This window comes from Pocillopora verrucosa, chromosome 9 (genome assembly GCF_036669915.1).
Source record: "Pocillopora verrucosa isolate sample1 chromosome 9, ASM3666991v2, whole genome shotgun sequence".
In the NCBI taxonomy this organism is placed as follows: domain Eukaryota; kingdom Metazoa; phylum Cnidaria; class Anthozoa; order Scleractinia; family Pocilloporidae; genus Pocillopora; species Pocillopora verrucosa.
This window is the reverse complement of record NC_089320.1, coordinates 14,492,787-14,512,481: the sequence shown is the minus strand read 5'-3', so window position 1 is coordinate 14,512,481 and position 19,695 is coordinate 14,492,787. Positions and strand designations below refer to the sequence as shown.

Below are 19,695 nucleotides of genomic sequence, written 5' to 3'. Positions count from 1 at the left end.
TGTCTTTAACACGTCATGGCCAGAAATCAAGGACAGTCAGCGGTCAAAGACGCGGGCGCCACAGGAACTCTGCCTCACCCTGTTGCGCTTGCGTGGAAGGTATCTATTAGTGTTAAGCAACTTAAACTCCACTGTTGGTGTTTTGACCAAACGACAAACCACAAAATTCTTTTCAATTTCGTATTCCATACAATCTAAGAACAAACGTGGCCATTAAGTAAATCGATAGACGAAGGGGAAGCCTTAATAAAAGAAAAAAAATCATCACTTCTGTTCTTGAACTACCTTTAAAGAGCGTCCGTGGGGTTTTCAGTCGTAAGATCGAGTGAAAATAAATTTGCTACAAATGGAGCAGTTGTGAAGCGAGGACCTGGCGGTATTCTCCGGAACTAGAAGAGCACAAACAGGTTATGTAACAGCAGCAAGAGAAGCAGCATAAGAAGGACAATTCCAAAAGTGAAATAACCACAAGTGATTGCAATTGTGGACACCATTGCTGATTCAGCGCTTTTCCGTAAAATTAGATAATTCACAGTGCAACCAGTATGATGCAGCTCCTCAAAGTAAGCAAAGCATTTATACAGGCCATAATGACCCATGGGGCCGGCGTTTATTTCCGTTTTCCTAAGCATGAAGCGGCTAGGAGTATTGCTACTCCCCCCTGGATTGGATGCTAGTCAATCGCAGGGATACCCCCAGCATGTTTGCTGGTACCCATTTGTACACCTGGGTGAAGAGAAGCACTGTGAGAGTAAAGTGTCTTGCCTAAGAACACAATACAATGACCCCGGCCAGGGCTCGAAGCCGGACCACTCGATCCGGAGTCGAGCGCACAAACCACGAGGCCACCGCGCCTCTTAGCATCCTCAATTAGAGTATTTTAAAAGTTACCTCAATTCAAACACGATGACATACCTCTGTAAATTACATTACGCTTGGATTTCTGAGGTGAGGAGATTTTCAATAAACTGTTCATAATGCAACAAACGGTGGAGAATACTGATACTTTATTTGGAGAAACTATATTTGGGGAAACGCTTCTATTACAAAACCAAATGAAGATGAAATTTGTATTGCGACTAAGGCTGATCATCGAGAGTAATATTCAATCAAGGCCTTGTATTTCTATCGCTTCCTGAGTCGACGTATCATAATTTTAGGGTATGTATATTTTGAGTGACAAAGGGAGTTTGTATGAATTCGAAGAACAAAGATAAATGGAAATCATTCATATGTAATAAGTCGTTGCTAGAGCAGGATTTCGCTTCGGCATTCAATCAGCTAGAATTGATATGGCAATCGTAAAAATCGCAAATTAACGCTACATGATGGTTGTCCTACGAAAATACTTACCTCCTTCCAAAAATATACCAAGGAACTTGTTCCAAAAAAATTTCTTAAGGTTCACATGGTAACCAGGTGGACAATCAGACATGGTTTCATGCTACTCTGGTTTACAGACAAGTTCCACACTCGCACCTTTGATAGTTTTATATAAAACACTCTCAGAAGCTCAAAATTTCTGTTGCATTCTTTTAGATTGTACCCTCGCTTTATTGGATTTTCATGTCAAATACAAATAAATAACACAGTAAATTAAATACCAGTCTGTGTTTCCGAGGAGGTCGCATCGCTGTCGACATGTTCTGTATTGTCTTCGTGCGGATCGCTTCGGTGCACACTACGCGGCTCATATTGAAGATTCTGGATTATCCCCATCGCTGTCATATACTAAGCTTCAGGCATTCGAGTCGCTATCTTCTGAAAAAACATCTTCCAAACTACCGCTACTTACACGAACTCCCACACCAGTTCTACTGGGGAATATGTGTTGCGCAATATTTTAGTTCCACCGCTTACGTCACGATTTCTCGCTATTGTTTTTACCGGAAATGGATTTCAGTTGAAAATGCCGATTTTCTCCTAAAATAAGTCGAATTGAACAAAACGAATTTCAAATTCGTCTTCTACGCCACTTTTTACATAGTATAAGAAAAACATGTATTTTTGGGTTTACATGCCCTTTAAGGAATTCATTGACTTTTACTGTCGACTTTGTTGGGACTAAAATCGTTTATCGATTTGGTAGTTACTTTTAAGGATCTGTCGTTGAGTGTGATATGAAACAATCTCCTTTCGTCTTACGCCTGTTCTTCAGGCTAAAAACACGAATACCTTAAGTTTAGAAAACACCGTTGTTGTATGTATCAAACTCTACTCACCCCGCGTGACTGGCCCCAAAACTATCTAATTACATACATGCATCCACCCCCAAGAGCGAAATGTTTACAATTCCTCCGTTTATACATATCGAGAGCGACAACCGCGAGGTATCATGGCATCGGTTGCTTCTATGATGCATGAATGTCTCACTCTAGGGAATGTCCTACTACTTTTCCTTTTCATGCTGATGCTCCATTACCTGTTGGTGTTGTACGAGTTCAGGAATATGCCTCCGGGTCCGAGATTGACGACTATCCCAATTCTGGGGAACATATTCTCCCTCGACTTCAAAGCAGATTTACTCTCGGACGCTTTCAAAAGGTAAATAAATGGTGAATCGCAGGGCTCAAGCGATCTTAGGAATTTTTCGATGAAAGAACTAAAAGAATTGCGTACGAGCTATGTCAAACTTGTCTACAGTAGTGCGATTTATTATCTTTAGGGAGGTATCGCTCTCTGAAATGGGTCTGAAGCCTTAACTCATTACTGCTCGGATAGTTGTAACAAAACCGATTACACAATAACAACGTAGCGTGTAGATTGTTTGGATTGTAACATAAATCAGTATCCTTTCATAAAATACAGCAAAAGAAATTACGAAGATGCATAAGAAGAGTCACTAATATTTTTTGCAGTAAAGTAATGGTTAATACGAAGGCACAGTGGTCTTGAACTAGAATTTGCATTTTAGATAAGTTGCACCACTAAGGGGTCATTCCGCTTGAGTAGTTTTAGATCCTCGTGCTTCTGTTTCCCTCTTTCTCTTTAAACAAAAACTAAGAGTTGTAAAGACCCTTGTTTTTGTAAATGGCCGATTTAGATTTAAAAGCGATTTGTAACCCTCCCGAGAGAGAATGTGTGATTTACCGAAAGACTAAAAATAGCAAAATAATTGTGATAATTAGGACTACTTACTTTTTCACCAAACTTGACGTGTTTACAAGAAAATAGCGATCAACTTCTCTCTCCAGCCTCGGTCATGTAAGAAGCTCGCCAATTTTTTAATGTGCACAGACGCAAAACAGGTGAAATTTTATCTCATGGAAACAAGCCTCTGGTCTCTAGCAGCAGTTGTTTACTCCCATTCTTATTTATAGAGGTCACGTAACGGAAGGAATTAGGAAAGCGTGACGTCCAGGGATTAGAGTCAGTGTTACGTAACGAGACTGAAAAACAGCCGCGGAAAACGCAAAAAAAAGATAAGCTTTTTTTTTCGTACGATTATCAAAACGATGAGCTTTCTACGATCGTCTCCCATTCAACGTTCATCAGTGGATGAAGAAAGCGAACAGATATACCATTTGGATGGATGATCGAGTCTTCCTCGCCTTTGATCATTCTTTCAACAGCTGTAACTGTTTCCTTTCCTTCATACCATTGATTGATTTTCTTCACCACACCACACAATCCCTAAACGTGTTGTCCCTGTTCTCTCTTGCAGTCTCAGAAACAAGTACGGCAACGTTTTCTCCATAAAAATTGGAAGCTATAAGTTCGTGATGGCTTCATCCTCCAAAGCTGTTCAGGAGATGCTTGTTAAGAAATCAGCTGACTATGCGGGAAGACAACAAACATATTTCCTAGAAAAATTTACGCTTGGTAAGCAAGCTTTATCTTTGAAATCCCCTAAGGCTAATTTCAATTATTTTGAATTTATAGCATCATAGTAGAGTAAGATGGGATCGTGTGTCATCATTCGGACCAAAAGTTGTAAGAAGGCCAACATGATTAGCAAATATTCTCTTCGATCTCAAGATAACATCCAATTTTACGCACACAGGTGGTAAAGATATTGTGTTCGGTAATTATGGTCTAGCTTGGAAGTTTCATCGGAAACTCTTCATTACCGCCTTACGCCAGTACCTTTCCGATGCAACATTAATTGAAAGGCGGGTCTCAACACAGGCAGAGAAACTTGTCAAGTTCATGGACGATCAAAGTGGAAAACCTTTCGATCCTGCAGACTGCCTGCAGCACGCTGTTGCTAATGTCATTTGTGGTATAACGTTTGGGGAAGGCTATGACACAACAGATCCAAGATTGAACAAGTTACTAAAACTTAACGTAGACCTTGTGGCAGATACTGAGAGTAATCAGCTGATTCTCATGATGGATTTCTTTCCATTTGCAAGGTACTTACCCCTCAAGGCTTATGATAAACTTCTTCAGCCCATATATGAAATATACGATATTATCCGCGTATTCCTGAGCCAGAAAAAAGAAAGTTTTGACGCAGAAGAACCCGTTAAGGATTTAATCACCGGACTACTGCATGCCAAACACCAAGCTGAGTTGGAGAGTGATGAGGTAAAAGACGCCTTTCTTTCCGACGACTACCTAGTCAACACTATCGAAGACATGTTTGCTGCTGGCTATGAGACTACGAGCACCACGATGAAATGGGTGATAGCCTTCCTGGTGAACAACCCAAAGTACCAGGAGGATATTCAACACCAGTTGGATGAGGTACTTGGTGAACGAAGTCCCTCTCTCGAAGATCGTCCTAATCTGCCCCTGATTCACGCAACCATCATAGAAACGCTACGACTTGGAAATGTAGTGCCTCTTGCCGTGCCTCACCTCACTCTTATCGACACCACAATGTGTGGCTACCGTGTTCCGAAAGATACGATCGTTTTCGCCGATACAGAGTCTGTCCATCTGAATCCTCAGTGTTGGGAAAACCCCACTATGTTTAATCCTTACCGTCATATCGACGAGAATGGCAAGCTAATCACCAACCAAGGCAACTTCTACCCTTTTGGAGCTGGACGACGGGTGTGTGCAGGCGAACCACTGGCTAAAATTGAGCTGTTTTTGTTTCTGTCGTGGATGTTCCAGAAGTTTAGTATTGTCGCTGAAGAAGAGGGTCATCCTCCGAGCTTGAAGAGAGAATTTAGCGGCACTCAGTTTCCGTCTCCATACAAGATCCGCGCCGTCAAAAGGAAATGAGCAGGCGCTCTCAACCATCGTTGATATGATTACGCCATTTCTCTAGCTTCTCTCGCGATTTTTTTATAACAGAACAGTTTTTGTGTATATCGTTTCAAAGCCGAAAGCCTTTAGTAATTCTTTAGCAATGTACACCTGGGCGATTGTGGTTTACTCACCCTTGTAACGTGAAAATAATATTCTACTCAGTTTTGGATTTGAATTGTAACCAACTTCATTGTAATTCTATTATTTTGTCGGGAAGTTCCTTACAATTTTTATATTGGTGCTTTAGTTTTGTTTTGCCGTATCTTAATTTGGGCTGTATGAAGATTCAGATTGACAGTGACTTTTTAAAACCGGAGTCAAAATTTCGAAGGAGCTTTCTTAAAATGCTAGATCTGCTTTACATGGCTCAGCGTGATTCGGTAGCTAAGTTTGACTTGATATCGTTGGACATAGATTGACAGCCTAGTTACTTTCACCTGATGAACATCAATGTCTATACAATCCAAGAATGAATAAGTCTTTTAAGCGTAGTTGTGTTGTAGTTTATTCGTGAAGTAATGAGGAGGATAAACCCAGATAAAGTTTTCTTTAAACAATCAACGAACACCTGTGAAATGCCAAATATACCTGCAGTGAGGCAAAGTGTGCATACTGTTAAAAGCACGAACAATCATATCATAGCCTAAGTAATTAATCCAGCACCAGACTTCAGAGATAGCTTTTAGAACTGAAATGACGTGATAATCACATGGCCGAAATATCCTCTTCCTTGATTTAAAATTTTAAAAACAATTGTATTTTGCCTCACAACCTTGTTATTAGTTTTCGCACGTCATTAAATTGATCCAGTCGACATCAAGCTATGATGGATAAAAGGGATAGTATTTAACGTGCTGTAGTGAGAGGATGTATTGTCAAATAATCTCCTCTTTGCATGTTGGGTTGCCAGTGCGAATCAAATAGGATCATCCTGGTCGGCTATTAGCAACGAGAGGACCCAATCCTCTCGGGCTGAAGAGAGCCCGATCCATGGCGGAGGCTACTGTGAGTCATCAATTCTCTCCCTCTTTTAAAAGGGATCATTATTGCCAGAGCCTTAAAAGGTTCTAATTCTGCCTCCAAAATCTTAACCCGGAGAATGCAGAAGTTAGAGAGGTTGTGATATTCTAAGGAGTTCGATTATCAAGAAAGGTTTGTCTTATTGCTATCAAGGGTAGATGGCTGTCTTGGAGCCCAATATTTTCACGACTGACCATGTAAGCATGTGGGACAAAGGGCAATGTTTTTATTATTTTAATTATTTCAAAGAAACCAAGGCATCAAAGAAAACGTGTAATTTACCATTTATTTGACTGAAAAATCCTCATTGATAAAAAATAGGTCAAATTGGTCTCGTTAACTAAAGTAGGCTTTGATTTTAGTTTGTTACATTCCCAACTTATCAATACACCGTATTCATAAATGACTGCCACGCGGAATGGTCTGGAATCGAGCGCATGAAAACGAGGTCGGAAAGGCCACATCTGGTCGCTTAGAAAGTAAACATTACCAGGAGAGCTACTTAGATGCGCTATTAGGTAGGAAAACTCACATTATTTTCAGTTTTTTAATAAATTTTTCGGAAAAAGTTCACAAATTTTTGATTTGCAGTGCGAGGAAAATCCGGAAATTGCACGACTCGAGAAACTTTTAGCTGCATTACTGAAATTAAAGAAAAGTTAGAGAGCGAGGTGTTATCCCTGAAGGGAAACATTGCTTCTCTCGAGCAAAAATGCGAGAAACTCGAAAAGCACGTGTTTTCATTTGACAACGTTAAAACAGATTACTCTTAGTTGACATTTCATACTGAGTTTCCAAATGTCCTAACAATGATGGCTCTGTATGAATATTTAGATCCTGGTGTCAATGGAAAAAATATGAAATACTGGTTGTCTAGCCAAGATGACTCACAAACGGCTGCTGCTGGTAATTCAGTGAAGCATGGAAGGCTAAGGACTGTAACACCATCAGAAGAATATTTCCTGGTAATGTGCAGACTGAGGCAAGGGTTTACTGGAATTCACCTTGCACACTTGTTTAAAATTTCTCAGTCGACTGTGAGTAGAATATTTGTTTCGTGGATTAATTTCATGTACTTAAAGTTTGACCAGATAAATATCTGGCCATCCAGGAAAGTAGTAGATAAATCGATGCCTGAAGCTTTCAAAATAAAAGTATCCCAGTACAAGGGTAAGAATCGATTGCACCGAGGTGCGCTGTCAGATGCCTGGCAGTCGTCTGTTAAACAGTGAGTTATTTAGCTCTTACAAGAACCATACCACCCCAAAAGCATTGGCGGGCATTTCTCCTAAAGGGTCAATAACATTTATAGGACAATTATACACTGGCAGTATACTTGATAAAAAAATGGTTGAACGCAGCGGTTTTTTGAAACTACCCTTTGAACAGGGAGACTCTGTAATGGCTGACAAGGGTTTTTACAACTGAAGATGTTCTTCCTCTGGGAGTATCCCTTAACATCCCTCCTTTCCTTGGAATGTCTGACCAGATGTCAGCTGAAGATAGCAGAATGTAACCCCCAGAAAATAAAATAAATAAGAAGAAAACAAGGGGAGAAGTTGACCTTCCAAACACAAATTTGTAATGCAATTTAAATTCATCTTTGGTTTAAGATTTTCAACCCAGGTTGACTCTTGTTTGTTATTGTCTTGTATTCATTGACAAGAAATAAAGCAAAATAAATTCAAAGAAAACCCACCAAAATAATTTTCTCCAAGATTTTCCTAGAGTAAAAACACTAGGCAAAAATCCATGTCATTTTCGTTTGATGGCGCGTATCTTATAAGGAGCTGGAAATTGTACAAAGCCGTACAAGCCTTTCAACTTTGGCGGAAACCCATCTTCTTCCGCAACGAAAGTAAATTTCTGCAACAACCACGACATGAACAAGAACAACTCGACTTTAGCCAGTGGTTCGCCAGCACAGAACCGTCGGCCCGCTCCGAATGGGAAATAGTTACCTTGGCTGGTGATCAGGTTTCCTTTGTCATCAAGGTGACGGTAAGGGTTGAACTCAGTCGGGTTCTCCCAGCATTTGGGGTCCAGGTGAACTGACTCTATGTTAGGAAGCACTATCGTACCTTTAGGGACACGGTAGCCGCAGAGAGTTGTGTCATTCAAGGTGGAATGGGGCGCTGCAAGAGGAGCCACGTTTCCAATACGAAGCGTTTCTATGATGGTAGCGTGGATGAGGGGCAGATTGGGTCGATCATTCAAAGACGGCGTTCGGTCACCAACTACCTCATCTAATTGTCGTTGAATATCCTCTTGGTATATGGGGTAGTTAACCAACATGGCTATTGCCCACTTCATAGCGGTACTTGTACTTTCGTAGCCAGCGAAGAACATGTTTTCTACGGTGTTAACAAAGTAATCCTCCGATAGATAGGCGGACTTTTCCATATCATTTTCGCGTTCGGCCTCTTTTTTAGCGAGAATGAGACCTGAGACCAAGTCTTGAATGGGTTTCTCAGGATCGAAATTCTTCTCTCGCTCTCGCAAAAATATGCGAATGATATCGAACATTTCATAGAAAGGCTGAATGAATCGATCGTAAGCCTTAATAGGAAGGTACTGCGTTACAGGGAAGAAGTCCATTATCTTCACGAGCTGAGCAGTCTCGTGGTCTGACACGAAATCAACGTTAAGCTTCAGGAGCCTGTTCAAATTTGGATTGGTGGTGTCGTATCCCTCTCCAAAGGTTATGCCACAGATAACGTCAGCAATGGTTCGATTTAAACTTTCTGAGGGATCAAAAGGCTTTCCTTTCAGTGTTTCAATATATTTTGTTAGTGCCTCTGCTTGTGCTAATACTCGGCGTTCGATTAGAGGAATATTCGACAGGTATTGGCGTAAGGCTGTTGTGAAAAGTTTGCGATGAAGTTTCCAGCTAGGGCCATAGTGAGTTAACAAAATATCTTTCCCTCCTGTAAGAAAAAAAAAAAGAATATTTGATTCCGATGCAACTGTTTCATCCCAAGGATATCTATATAGTCCTCAATTCTTTTTCTCTTGAAAAGTGACCACCCCACGTTTATCTGGGTCACAAGGCTAATTAATATTCAGATAGTGAATGTTCCAAAGACGACAAGACCTCTAGCCTTATAGGAGTGAAATGTTAACTTAAACAACCCTTGAACATGAAAGCGTTACTTCTTAGTTGTGTTACTGAAAAACAACCAGGTTCCCAGGTTAAAAAGTTTACATTGGAGTCAGAGCAACTTTTCGGTTATTCACGAAAAGTTTAAGTTACCTCTATCCACTTCTGCAAAAACAGTGTAATAAAGACATCATTTCTTTACGCTACAATTTTTACAGTGGAAATATCCAATGACGCAAAATAAAGGGTTCCACAAAAATTATCGTCATAATAATATCGCGATAGATTTATTAGAATTGTTAACTGATAATAACGCCAGAATGATTTTAAGCACGAGTGTTATTGTGGTTGTATCGAGAACCATAAAGAATTTGACCAAGATCACCTGAACGCAAGAGTGCTCAGGTCTCCTATACCAATTACCAAAACCAAGGAAGAGGCTTGACTGCGGCCAAAGAGAGAGAATTTCTTTTTTTAAGTTGCGGTATACTATAATTAATTTGGCATGCTTGACGGATTTATGATATGAAGGACCACTAACCAAGGTTTATTGAATACAGAGCATAGGTCTGCTGTCTTCCTGCATAATCAGCTGATTTCGTAACAAGCATTTCATAAACTGCGTCCGGAGATGCTGCCATTACAACCTTGTAGCTTCCCATTTTTAGGGAGAAAAGTCGGCCGTATTTCTCTTCCAACCTACAAAATAGCAAAAGAGTGGTTTGGAAATTTTAATACGATTTAATGATAAACAATCCAACCTGAAAATTTTTAAGATAAGTTTCGAAACTTTAACATGATTTAACGAGAAAAGAAAATGAATGACTTTAATTCACTTGAGGGTCATTAAAAATTACAAAAAAAGAAAGAAGGAAAAAGAGCCGTCAGTCCTATGAAAAATGCTAGAAGACTGAGTAGGGTCGGGTCGGACGAGAAAATGTTTGACCCTCAATTATGGCTAAGTTCATGACAGGCAGTGGAATCGACCCTCACATTATTTCAAGATAAATTTGGGATCGGCGGCATTTCACAACCCCCTGATAAAGAAGCAATGCTTATTTGAAGGAATTGAATTTCCGACAACTTTTGATTTGTTTGCATTTCACCCATAAATTAGATACCCAACGTTACACAAAGTCGAACAATTATAGACAACTGTGATTCTGCTCTCCTCGGGGAGAGAAGACAGGTGATCAGCTATAAACTGGTTTAGCATTGTCATATTAATTAATATGAAGCAATTACAGAACATCGACTGAGAGGTCAATGAAGCGAATATTCTCAATAATGCTTGTATTAACTGCGGAGTAGCAGACCGCCGAAGTTCCTTTGGAACCGATAATTTTTTTTGCAAAAAGAGAAAAATTGAAATAAAAAAGTGAAAAACATCTTATCACTGATGTAAAGAACATAACACTAAAAAAAAAAAGAAAAATTAGCGGAATAGTGTGAGAAATATGCGAGGTAAGTAGCCTGTTTATGGCTTTATAATTCTTTTTTTTTCCCATTTTTCACTTGAAAGAATTTTGTTCTTAAAATAGTAAGGACGGGGATACGCAAATCTTTACGGGACAGACTATCGTTCATATCAACCGAACCTACAGTACGTAATGCCACTTGGCCTCTCAATTACTAAGCTTCTAGAAATGGACAGTGGTATCGCAGATCTCAGAAGTGTTGTAACAGATTGGGAGGCAGGGCTGATAATAACGATGAAAGTGTTCTATCCACAAACAGAACAGCTTCACTGTAGCTGTCACTTCAAGGAAAACTGCCCAGACAAATTGAATTCTCTCGGCATTAAGGGTAATGATCAATCAACATCAACATATCGTCGTGGAACCACGGGTGCCAAGTGACGGTGTGGTCCACGGCGAGACTCAGGTTGAAAAGGAGGCAAGGTTACAAAGCTGGTTTTTAACGGTCGTGTATCGTGGTGAACGTGTAGGCGGGCAGTTAGAAACGTCTAAACTGGAAATTCTTGAAGCAAACTGCCGGCAGGTTAGTGTCGTTTTCACGGGGAGAATTGAGTTGGTAGCGAATTGAATTGAAACTACAGTATATGCGCTTGGATTCTGCGTTGGATTTGTGGTCTCCCGGTAATTATGAGCTTAGATTTATTGCCTCTCGGATCGGGCGTTCGGAAATGGAGTGTGCAGCCTTGTCCTTCTCTCTGGAGTAGTAAACATAGAAATAGATAACTCGCTAAAATGGCTTCCTTTCAATATAATGAGCGGTCAGACAAGAAGCGAAGCATTGTGGAAGTAAGGTGAGGTATTTTTATTGAGAATTTGACAGTTCTTAAGAGCGGTCGTAAATATTCTCATACAAACTCTTATATTTTCGCCATGACTCTTATTTTGCAAGATGATCATCTCACAGCTGGAGCTTGGGCTGCCCGTGGTCCGAGTGAATTCATGAAATAGGCAGGAGCCAGTTAGACTGCCACCTTCAGTTAGTTTTGTAAACAGAATTAGAGGCCGCGAAAGGTCCAGCTGCCGCATGAGGAATATCAGTATCAACAGTCCTGATGTCCTCTGGAGAGGGAAGCTGTCATACATTCCAGGTACAGTGTTAGCATTTATCCGGAAAAAAAGTTTCGGAGTATCTTCCTACCCCCAACGTAGTCATTCAAGTCCCATCAGAAGATGAATGCATCCCAAGGTACTCTGTCTATAGCCTGTTTACACAGAACCCCAATTCTGTCAACCTTACATAAGGAGGAGGCCATATGACATGAACATTCTTAAAGTTTAGATTTGGTCTTAATGCGTGTTCGCACACAGTGGCCACTCCACAAACAGCCCGTGAACGTGCTGCCACCATTCTTAAACGCTTCGACAAACCTCTACGATGTGTCTACAGCTAATATCAATAGGCCGCAGGAAAGAAACGGGAAATGAAAGGCGAGGAGAGTACGAGAGTACGGCAACCCCCGCAATCAGCACCCTCGACGTCTGTTTCGCCAGTGGAATGGCTATTTGGGACAGGCCCAACGAACACCCAAGTGGATGTAGTGTCTGCACCTCTCCCGACCATTATACAGCTTCCTAGACCGATGTTCGTGTCACAAACGCAGCAATATTGAAGCACTGATCAATTCCATCAAGTTTTCCTCAACAAGAACACCCCACATGATGTCAAAACAGCCGCTTACCTCGCTGTCCACTACGACAAGAGCACCTCTACGGGTAAATTTGCCATGGTATAACAATAATCCATTTATTATCCTGCCGTCAATAGAAAGAGTTAGGAAGTTCACTGGATGCTATTTTTTGTTTAGAGATCCTATGGCTTCAATTTTCGTCGGACCTGTCATTCAACATAAAGAGAAAATTTTCAACTGTGACTAAACTGGCGTCCTGAAGACCTCTTGCAAAGCCAGTCATAACTTACACCACCAACTTGCATGTATCTAAATGCACCATCCCCACTTGCATGGAGCTGAGGCTGCTGCAGTTGGGTTTAGACAGTTCGGTAGAAGAAAGAGTACAAGAACTGAGACTTTTCTTATAAAATACACATGACAGTCTTTGTATTTTAATACTACAGATAACTGTGGAATTTCTATAAGTTCAAAGGATTTGACACTTACTGAGTAGTGCAGAATTTACTTATGAAAACTAAAATATCAAAACTTGATCGTTTTTGGTTCGAGTCCTTTTTTTAAATGATGTTGGCAGATTATGGCTGATTTAGTTATGAACACACAGATTGCAAGTCGAGCTGAAAGGAGTCTGTTAGCCTAATGCCAAAGATAAAGGTGTCGATCTGTTGCTTTTCTCTTGAGTCGACCAATAGAGCTGAAGGCATTGATATCAGAACTCAGACAGAACAAAATAGGGTGCAGAAATAAATTATTACATCATTATCACTTACATATTTTATTAGAAAGCGGTCCAATAACAGTATCAGGGCGAATACAAACAAACATAACTAGTATAACGCAACGCGCAGAATTTCGAATTCAGCCCATGGCCGTGAACAGGCTACTAAAAGCGAATATTTTTCTTTCGCATTCCGCCATGTTGATCGGATAGTGGGGAATAGAACATTCAATGTGGCTTTGCTCAGCTGATCGGGAATATCCCGCAATGAATTTTCCCACAATTATAGTCACTTTTTTCTGTTGGACGTCAAAGACGATAAAAATATCTCTTTTAATGTAACTTCCTTCTACCCGAACATGTAATTTTCAACAGTTTACTTCTTATTTTCATACAAAAATAAAGGAATGAGTTCCGGAGATTCCACAGTTTACGCAGTGTGCCGATCCATAGTTTCGTAACACCCCAATAAGGCGAATATTCTTCACGCTGTACTAAGAGTCACATTACAAAAATTTTTACGAAGAGCGTGACCCTGAATGTTTACTTAAAGACACATTTATCAACACTCATCACTTAAACAACCTCGAGCGAGCCTTGTGTTTGAAAAATACAGAGCAACCATTGCACAGAGCTTGAATTGGTAGAAACAGAATGTTCGTGAGGGCAGAGCATCCAAATCACAATAGTCGTTAAAGGCGTTGATAGGAACAATTGACTAAGCAGCTTTGACTAATCTGTTCAATGTACCCCTCAATATTTATTGTTATGCAAATATCTTCAAATAGTGTCATCATGATTCATCCAAGAGTTACATACCAAGAGAAAACAAGGCAATCAAAACCTACCAAGGACAGGTCACCACATCTGACGCAAACATAATCCTTGATTCCACATTAATTTAGAGCGCCGACATCTAGGCTTACGGATCTCACGCAATGCACGAAAATTAGTTACGCAGGAGCTCAGAGAGTTAATTCGATTTCTTCTATCCATAATTAGACAATAATGAATTGATTCAGACCTTTAACCTCCTTCACATGTCTTTGTTTCGGACAAAGTGAGAAGACATGGCTAAAATATTTAGGAAGAGCCATCGTAGCTCTCAACAGCTGAATTGTTCTGGTTTCGTAAGACCTAGACCAACGCGTTCCCAACAAAAGATAATGAAATAATATCTTGATTCCCAACCATTAATTTTTCTTCTACTTATCAATTCATATCAAGGCAGACAGGGAAAGTCGATTTGGGTAAAAGCCATGTTACACTGTTCAAGTGTCACTTACCCCTTAATAGCTTCTGTAAATTTCTCCGCCTTCAAATCCAAGGAAAATATGTTTCCCAGAACTGGAAGCGTCGTTAAGCGTGGACCTGGCGGCATGTTCCTGAACTCATACACTACCATCAAGTAATGTAACATAAGAAGCAGAAGCAAGAATAGAAGAAAATTTCCGAGAGTAAGAGAGTCGAAAATCGACGCTGTTGATGCGGAGCCCATGATGAGAAATTTCCGTGATCGGCTGGTGATGCTATTATAAATAACGCAACCCTGTATTAGGCAACCGCGTTTCTTTCATGTAATTAAAGATATTGCTTACGTTACCCAAGATACAATTATCAGTTAATTGAATTTGTTGTTTTTAAATTTTCATCTAATCATAAAAATGACCTAGAGCACAAATGCTTGTACTGCATTGTACTGGCTGAGGGTAGCTACCCATCTCGCGACGTTTTTCGTCCATCTAGGTAATATTGTGCTTCTGCCTAGTTCCCAGGTTCCATCGGCTGACGCCTAAAAAGTTTTGTGAACTTCGCGTAAATCAATGTTCCCGATCAAAATAGCAACAGAGGAGCGAAACATTTGCCAACTGCTGCTTTAATTTTGCTCCTTAGGCAATCTGCAAAGTGGGAAAACGGAAAAATATGATTTGAGACAAGGGTATTATAAGAGGAAACGCACGCTGGTTTTGAAAACCTAGGCTAGGTATTATCCGTTGAAAAGGAACCATTGTACAGATCATCCATGCGAATGTCACCAGAAAGTTTTAAGTTGAAGTTCTTGGTCCCCAAGTTCACAAGCACAGGATATGTGTAAATAAATATGTGTAAACACCAGGATATGCAGTACAACATCAGAAACCTTTAAGGGTTTCTTGTGGCATTCATTAGAACAGAGAGTTACTAGCAAATTCTAAACATTTCTTGTTGAGGCTCCTTTCGTTTTTGAAGTTAAATCTTTGGTTTCTGTTAGAATTTAAAAAAATAGTTCAATTGATTATTGATAAATCTAAAATCGAGATCTTTGATTTTCTTTTTGAATTTAAATTTTGTTTTTCATTGGAGTTTTCCAGAGAAAACAAAACATGCCCACTTACAGAGCAATACAAGCGATTAGATTTGCTAATCAAGTTCGTCTGTCGACAAAACATTTGATTCAAGCAGATCGTGACTGTATAAACAGACACACACTTACTTAGGTGTTCTGACATCCAAGGCTTAGCGAGCTTTACAGATAATGGAAAATTCTAGTTTTGATTAAATTTCCTCGAGGTAAAGAATTTGTTTTTAAAGACATATTGCTTACTTCAATTGAAGGATTCTAGACTGGACAAAGGAACATGATGTTAAACCCAATATAAGTGTAGAAAAGAAATCTGTTAAGCATTGTGGCAAAAAAGTGGTGGATACTCTGAACAGCATCGCACGCAGATCTTGATTTTCATGTGGGGAACGCTCAGTTCCAGATCATATCCAAAATATTTCCAAACTTATAAAAAGATCTGAACTGCCTCAGCCCAATTTGCTGTCAGTAGACGGACTGTCGTGAAAACATAGACCGAGGATCTTCCTGTTAAATCTCTTGTATCGATCTGTTGTATCAAAAATTTAAAATGAACACGAAGTGAAGTTGTTATAACAGTACACAGAAAATGCTTGATCTAGCATCCGGATTTTTGTTCCGTTTGTATGGGCCTTCGTTGAAAGAGGGGAGGGGAGAGGGGTTGAAAAAGAGAAAGCCTTTTTGAGCTCTGACAACAATGAAGAAAGTTAGAGAAGGTACACCTAGGGCCAACAAAAGACCTGTTTGATAAACAGTGACCAACAAATAAAATCCAGACATAAGTAATCCATAGTTACAAATGAGTGACTTGTCCTAATGACTTAACATTATCTTGATGATTTCCCTTCAGATAAATAACCTTGGGGCGTTCGTATTATTTATTCGTATTATTTATAAGTAATCCATAGTTACAAATGAGTGACTTGTCCTAATGACTTAACATTATCTTGATGATTTCCCTTCAGATAAATAACCTTGGGGTGTTCGTATTCTATCAACCCAAGCCGATATAAAGTGATATATAATAATAGTACCTTGAATAGCTATTGAGTGAAAAAGGGTAATCTACTCGACGAAAAATTATTACAGTTTCAGTTTATATTAAAAAAAAAAAGATTTAAAAGTTGAGTCCAAAAAAGGTTTCAAGGCAGCATAAATATCGCTGTGCGACTCATTCTCATATTTTAGTGATCGAACTTGTTGCTTACCCTATGTTTACTCTATCAAGTGGTCGACACCACTATGCGAAAGGTCCTATCTCCACGGTCTTAAACGAAACGACATTATGAGTAAGCTGTGTTCGTGCACAAAATAGACATGTAACGTTAGATGTCACTGTGGGTATAAACTTTGCTTTAATCAGGAAAATATTATTACTAACAATATTGATCATATTAACAATTAAGGCGTTTCCATGTAAATGATACAAACGTAGGGCAAAAAACGGTCGTTAAACCCAAGAGGTGAAGTAGAACTTAATACAGCATAATAAAGAATGCTCCTTGTAGATTTAGGTTCTTAAAATACTCAGAGAGTGTTTAAATCAGCTGTAGCAAACACATAACAAAACACATAACGTATAAATGATTACAGAGCTATCTGCAACGCTAACAATGGAGGCCAGGATAAATCAGACCAAACTTAGCCCTTCTTAGTTTGGGAAAGTACTACACAACAAGCTAAAAAAAAAGGAAAACTAGATATGAATAAACCCAAGCTTATCATCTTAATAACGCGAACAACTAGGTGTTTCTGCCCTGATACATTTGCTTAGCACTCACCGTAGCAAAAATAAAAATATTCGGCATAAAAGGCTATGTTCTTTTATATAATAAGCTCAGTTATACACGTATTCTGATTGGTTCTCACTTATAATCTATTGGAGGACAGACGTATGGATGACGTCATCATTAAAACTTTTTTTAATTATTTAGTATATAAAACAAATAGATTCCAAGTTGCCATGCGTCTGTTCAGTAATAGATCACAGATGACGTTAAAATGTGGTAAGAACATCAGTGACGCACTGATTGGAATCTATTTGTTAAATAGACCGAGTGCGAGGGCCGGAAGGGAATATATTTTGCTCGAGCGAGATCCGTGCGCTATGCCCCTGAGCCAAATATTTTTCTGTCCAGTTGAACCAAACTCTGTCAATTGGCATTTTATCAGGTGACCGCTGAATGTTGCCTCAACCAAGATATATAGAATGGAAGGCTGTTTCCGGCCCGGCTCACTTCAACCCATCCGGCCATACACACCCCAACTTTCACTATGGTTGCTATAGGCCTGCGTGCGCGGGGCCGAACGGGTTATATGAGAAATACGAAGTATGCACTTAATCATTGGTTAATAAATGTGAAAAAGAAATCCACTTACATAATGTTCTCCTAGCTTTTTCTGGAGTTAGACAATTTGAAAAATATTTATGCTATTTTCGTTTAATGGCGCGTATCTTATATGGAGCTGGAAATTGTGTAAAGCTGTAAAAGCCTTTTAAATGAGGAGGACAGCCATCTTTTTCAGCAACAAAGGTAAATTTCTGTAACAACCACGATATGAACAAGAACAACTCAACTTTAGCCAGGGGTTCGCCAGCACAGAACCGTCGTCCCGCCCCAAATGGGAAATAATTGCCTTGGTTTGTGATCAGCTTTCCTTCATCGTCAAGGTGACGGTAAGGGTTGAACTCAGTCGGGTTTTCCCAGCATTTGGGATCCATGTGAACCGACTCTGTATTAGGAAACACTATTGTACCTCTAGGGACGCGGTAGCCGCAGAGAGTTGTATCATTCAAGGTACAATGAGGCACTGCAAGCGGAACCACATTTGCCAGGCGAAGCGTTTCTATGATGGTAGCGTGGATGAGGGGTAGATTGGGTCGATCATACAAAGACGGTGTTCGGTCAACAACCACCTCATCTAATTGTCGTTGAATATCCTCTTGGTATTTTGGGTAGTTAACCAACATGGCTATTGCCCACCTCATTGTGGTACCTGTAGTTTCGTAGCCGGCGATGAACATGTCTTCTATGGTGTTAACAAAGTAATCTTCGGATAAAAAACAGGACTTTTCCCTGTCATTTTCGCGTTCGGCGTCTTTTTTGGCGAGAAGAAGGCCCGAGATCAAGTCTTGAACGGGTTGTTCGGGATTAAAATTTTTCTCTCGCTCTCGCAAGAATATGCGAAGGATATCGAACATTTCATAGAAAGGCTGAATGAATCGATCGTAAGCTTTAATAGGAAGGTACTGTGTTGCAGGGATAAAGTCCAGTATTCTCACGAGCTGAGCATTCTCGTGGTCTGACATCCAGTCAGCGTTAAGCTTTAGGAGCCTGTTCAAATTTGGGTTGGTGGTGTCGTATCCTTCTCCAAAGGTGATGCCACAGATAACGTCAGCGACAGTTCGATTTAAGCTTTCTGAGGGATCAAAAGGCTTTCCCTTTAGTGCTTCCATATATTTTGTCAGTTTCTCTGCCTGTACTAATACTCGGCTTTCGATTAGAGGAATATCCGACAAGTATTGGCGTAAGGCTGTTGTAAAGAGTTTGCGATGAAGCCTCCAGCTTGGGCCATAGTGAGAAAAGACGACATCTTTCCCTCCTGAAAGATTTGTTTTAGACGCGTCAGTTTCACCCAAGGGGTAACTATATGTTCCTAAACTCTTTCCCGGCTCTCAATAAGCTGACCACCTAATTTTCACCTGTCACAAGGGTAGTCAATGTTCAGAGAGTAAATATTCAAAGGGAAGAATGGATAGCGCGCCAGCGAACGTTTACATAGAATTCAAAGGGTCGAAGAAAGATAATTTCTTATGTTACAGTATACGTTAATGAATTTGAATTGAAGTTATTGTAAAATAATGTGGAAGACCGCTTACCAAGGGTTATTGAAAACAGAGCATAAGTCTGCTGCCTTCCTGCATAATCAGCTGATTTCTTAACAAGTAGTTCATGAACGGCGTCCGGAGATGCCGCCATGACAACCTTGTAGCTTCCAAGTTTTAGGGAGAAAACTCGTCCGTACTTTTCCTTCAACCTACAAAATAGCAAAAGAGTATTTTGGAAATTTTAATAAGATTAAATGATAGATGAAAAGTTCTGATAAAAAATCAAATTCACTTCACGATCGAATGATTTCCTTCAAAATAATAATGTTAAAATGGGCATTCCAAAACAAATACAAACAAAGGAAGAAGGAGAAAG

General features: G+C 39.8%; 3 protein-coding genes across 5 annotated transcripts in view; 1 reads left to right on the top strand and 2 right to left on the bottom strand.

Moving 5' to 3' along the window:
• The first annotated feature begins 2,322 nt into the window (after nucleotides 1-2,322).
• Nucleotides 2,323-6,333, top strand: LOC131768888 (steroid 17-alpha-hydroxylase/17,20 lyase). Its single transcript, XM_059084591.2, has 3 exons — nucleotides 2,323-2,544; nucleotides 3,665-3,822; nucleotides 4,004-6,333. Exons 1-3 carry the CDS (start codon nucleotides 2,336-2,338, stop codon nucleotides 5,173-5,175), a joined length of 1,539 nt encoding a protein of 512 aa, XP_058940574.2. The 5' UTR covers nucleotides 2,323-2,335; the 3' UTR covers nucleotides 5,176-6,333.
• A 1,644-nt stretch (nucleotides 6,334-7,977) lies between these two features.
• On the bottom strand, nucleotides 7,978-14,570 carry LOC131768897 (steroid 17-alpha-hydroxylase/17,20 lyase-like). The gene is made up of 3 exons (XM_059084599.2): nucleotides 14,436-14,570; nucleotides 9,864-10,021; nucleotides 7,978-9,149 (listed from the first exon to the last, which is right to left on the bottom strand). The coding sequence occupies exons 1-3, from the start codon at nucleotides 14,567-14,569 to the stop codon at nucleotides 7,978-7,980; spliced, it is 1,464 nt and encodes a 487-aa protein (XP_058940582.2). The 5' UTR covers nucleotide 14,570.
• Nucleotides 14,571-17,550: 2,980 nt separating this feature from the next.
• LOC131792914 (cytochrome P450 2U1-like) overlaps nucleotides 17,551-19,695 on the bottom strand; it is a 24,979-nt gene continuing 22,834 nt past the window's right edge. For all 3 annotated transcript variants that reach the window (XM_066172413.1, XM_066172412.1, XM_059084598.2), the window contains 2 exons: nucleotides 19,371-19,528; nucleotides 17,551-19,093 (listed from right to left, as the gene is read on the bottom strand). In XM_066172413.1, the coding sequence (XP_066028510.1) occupies nucleotides 17,922-19,093; nucleotides 19,371-19,470 (1,272 nt within the window). In that variant the 5' untranslated portion in view covers nucleotides 19,471-19,528 and the 3' untranslated portion in view covers nucleotides 17,551-17,921. The remainder of the gene's footprint in view (nucleotides 19,094-19,370; nucleotides 19,529-19,695) is intronic.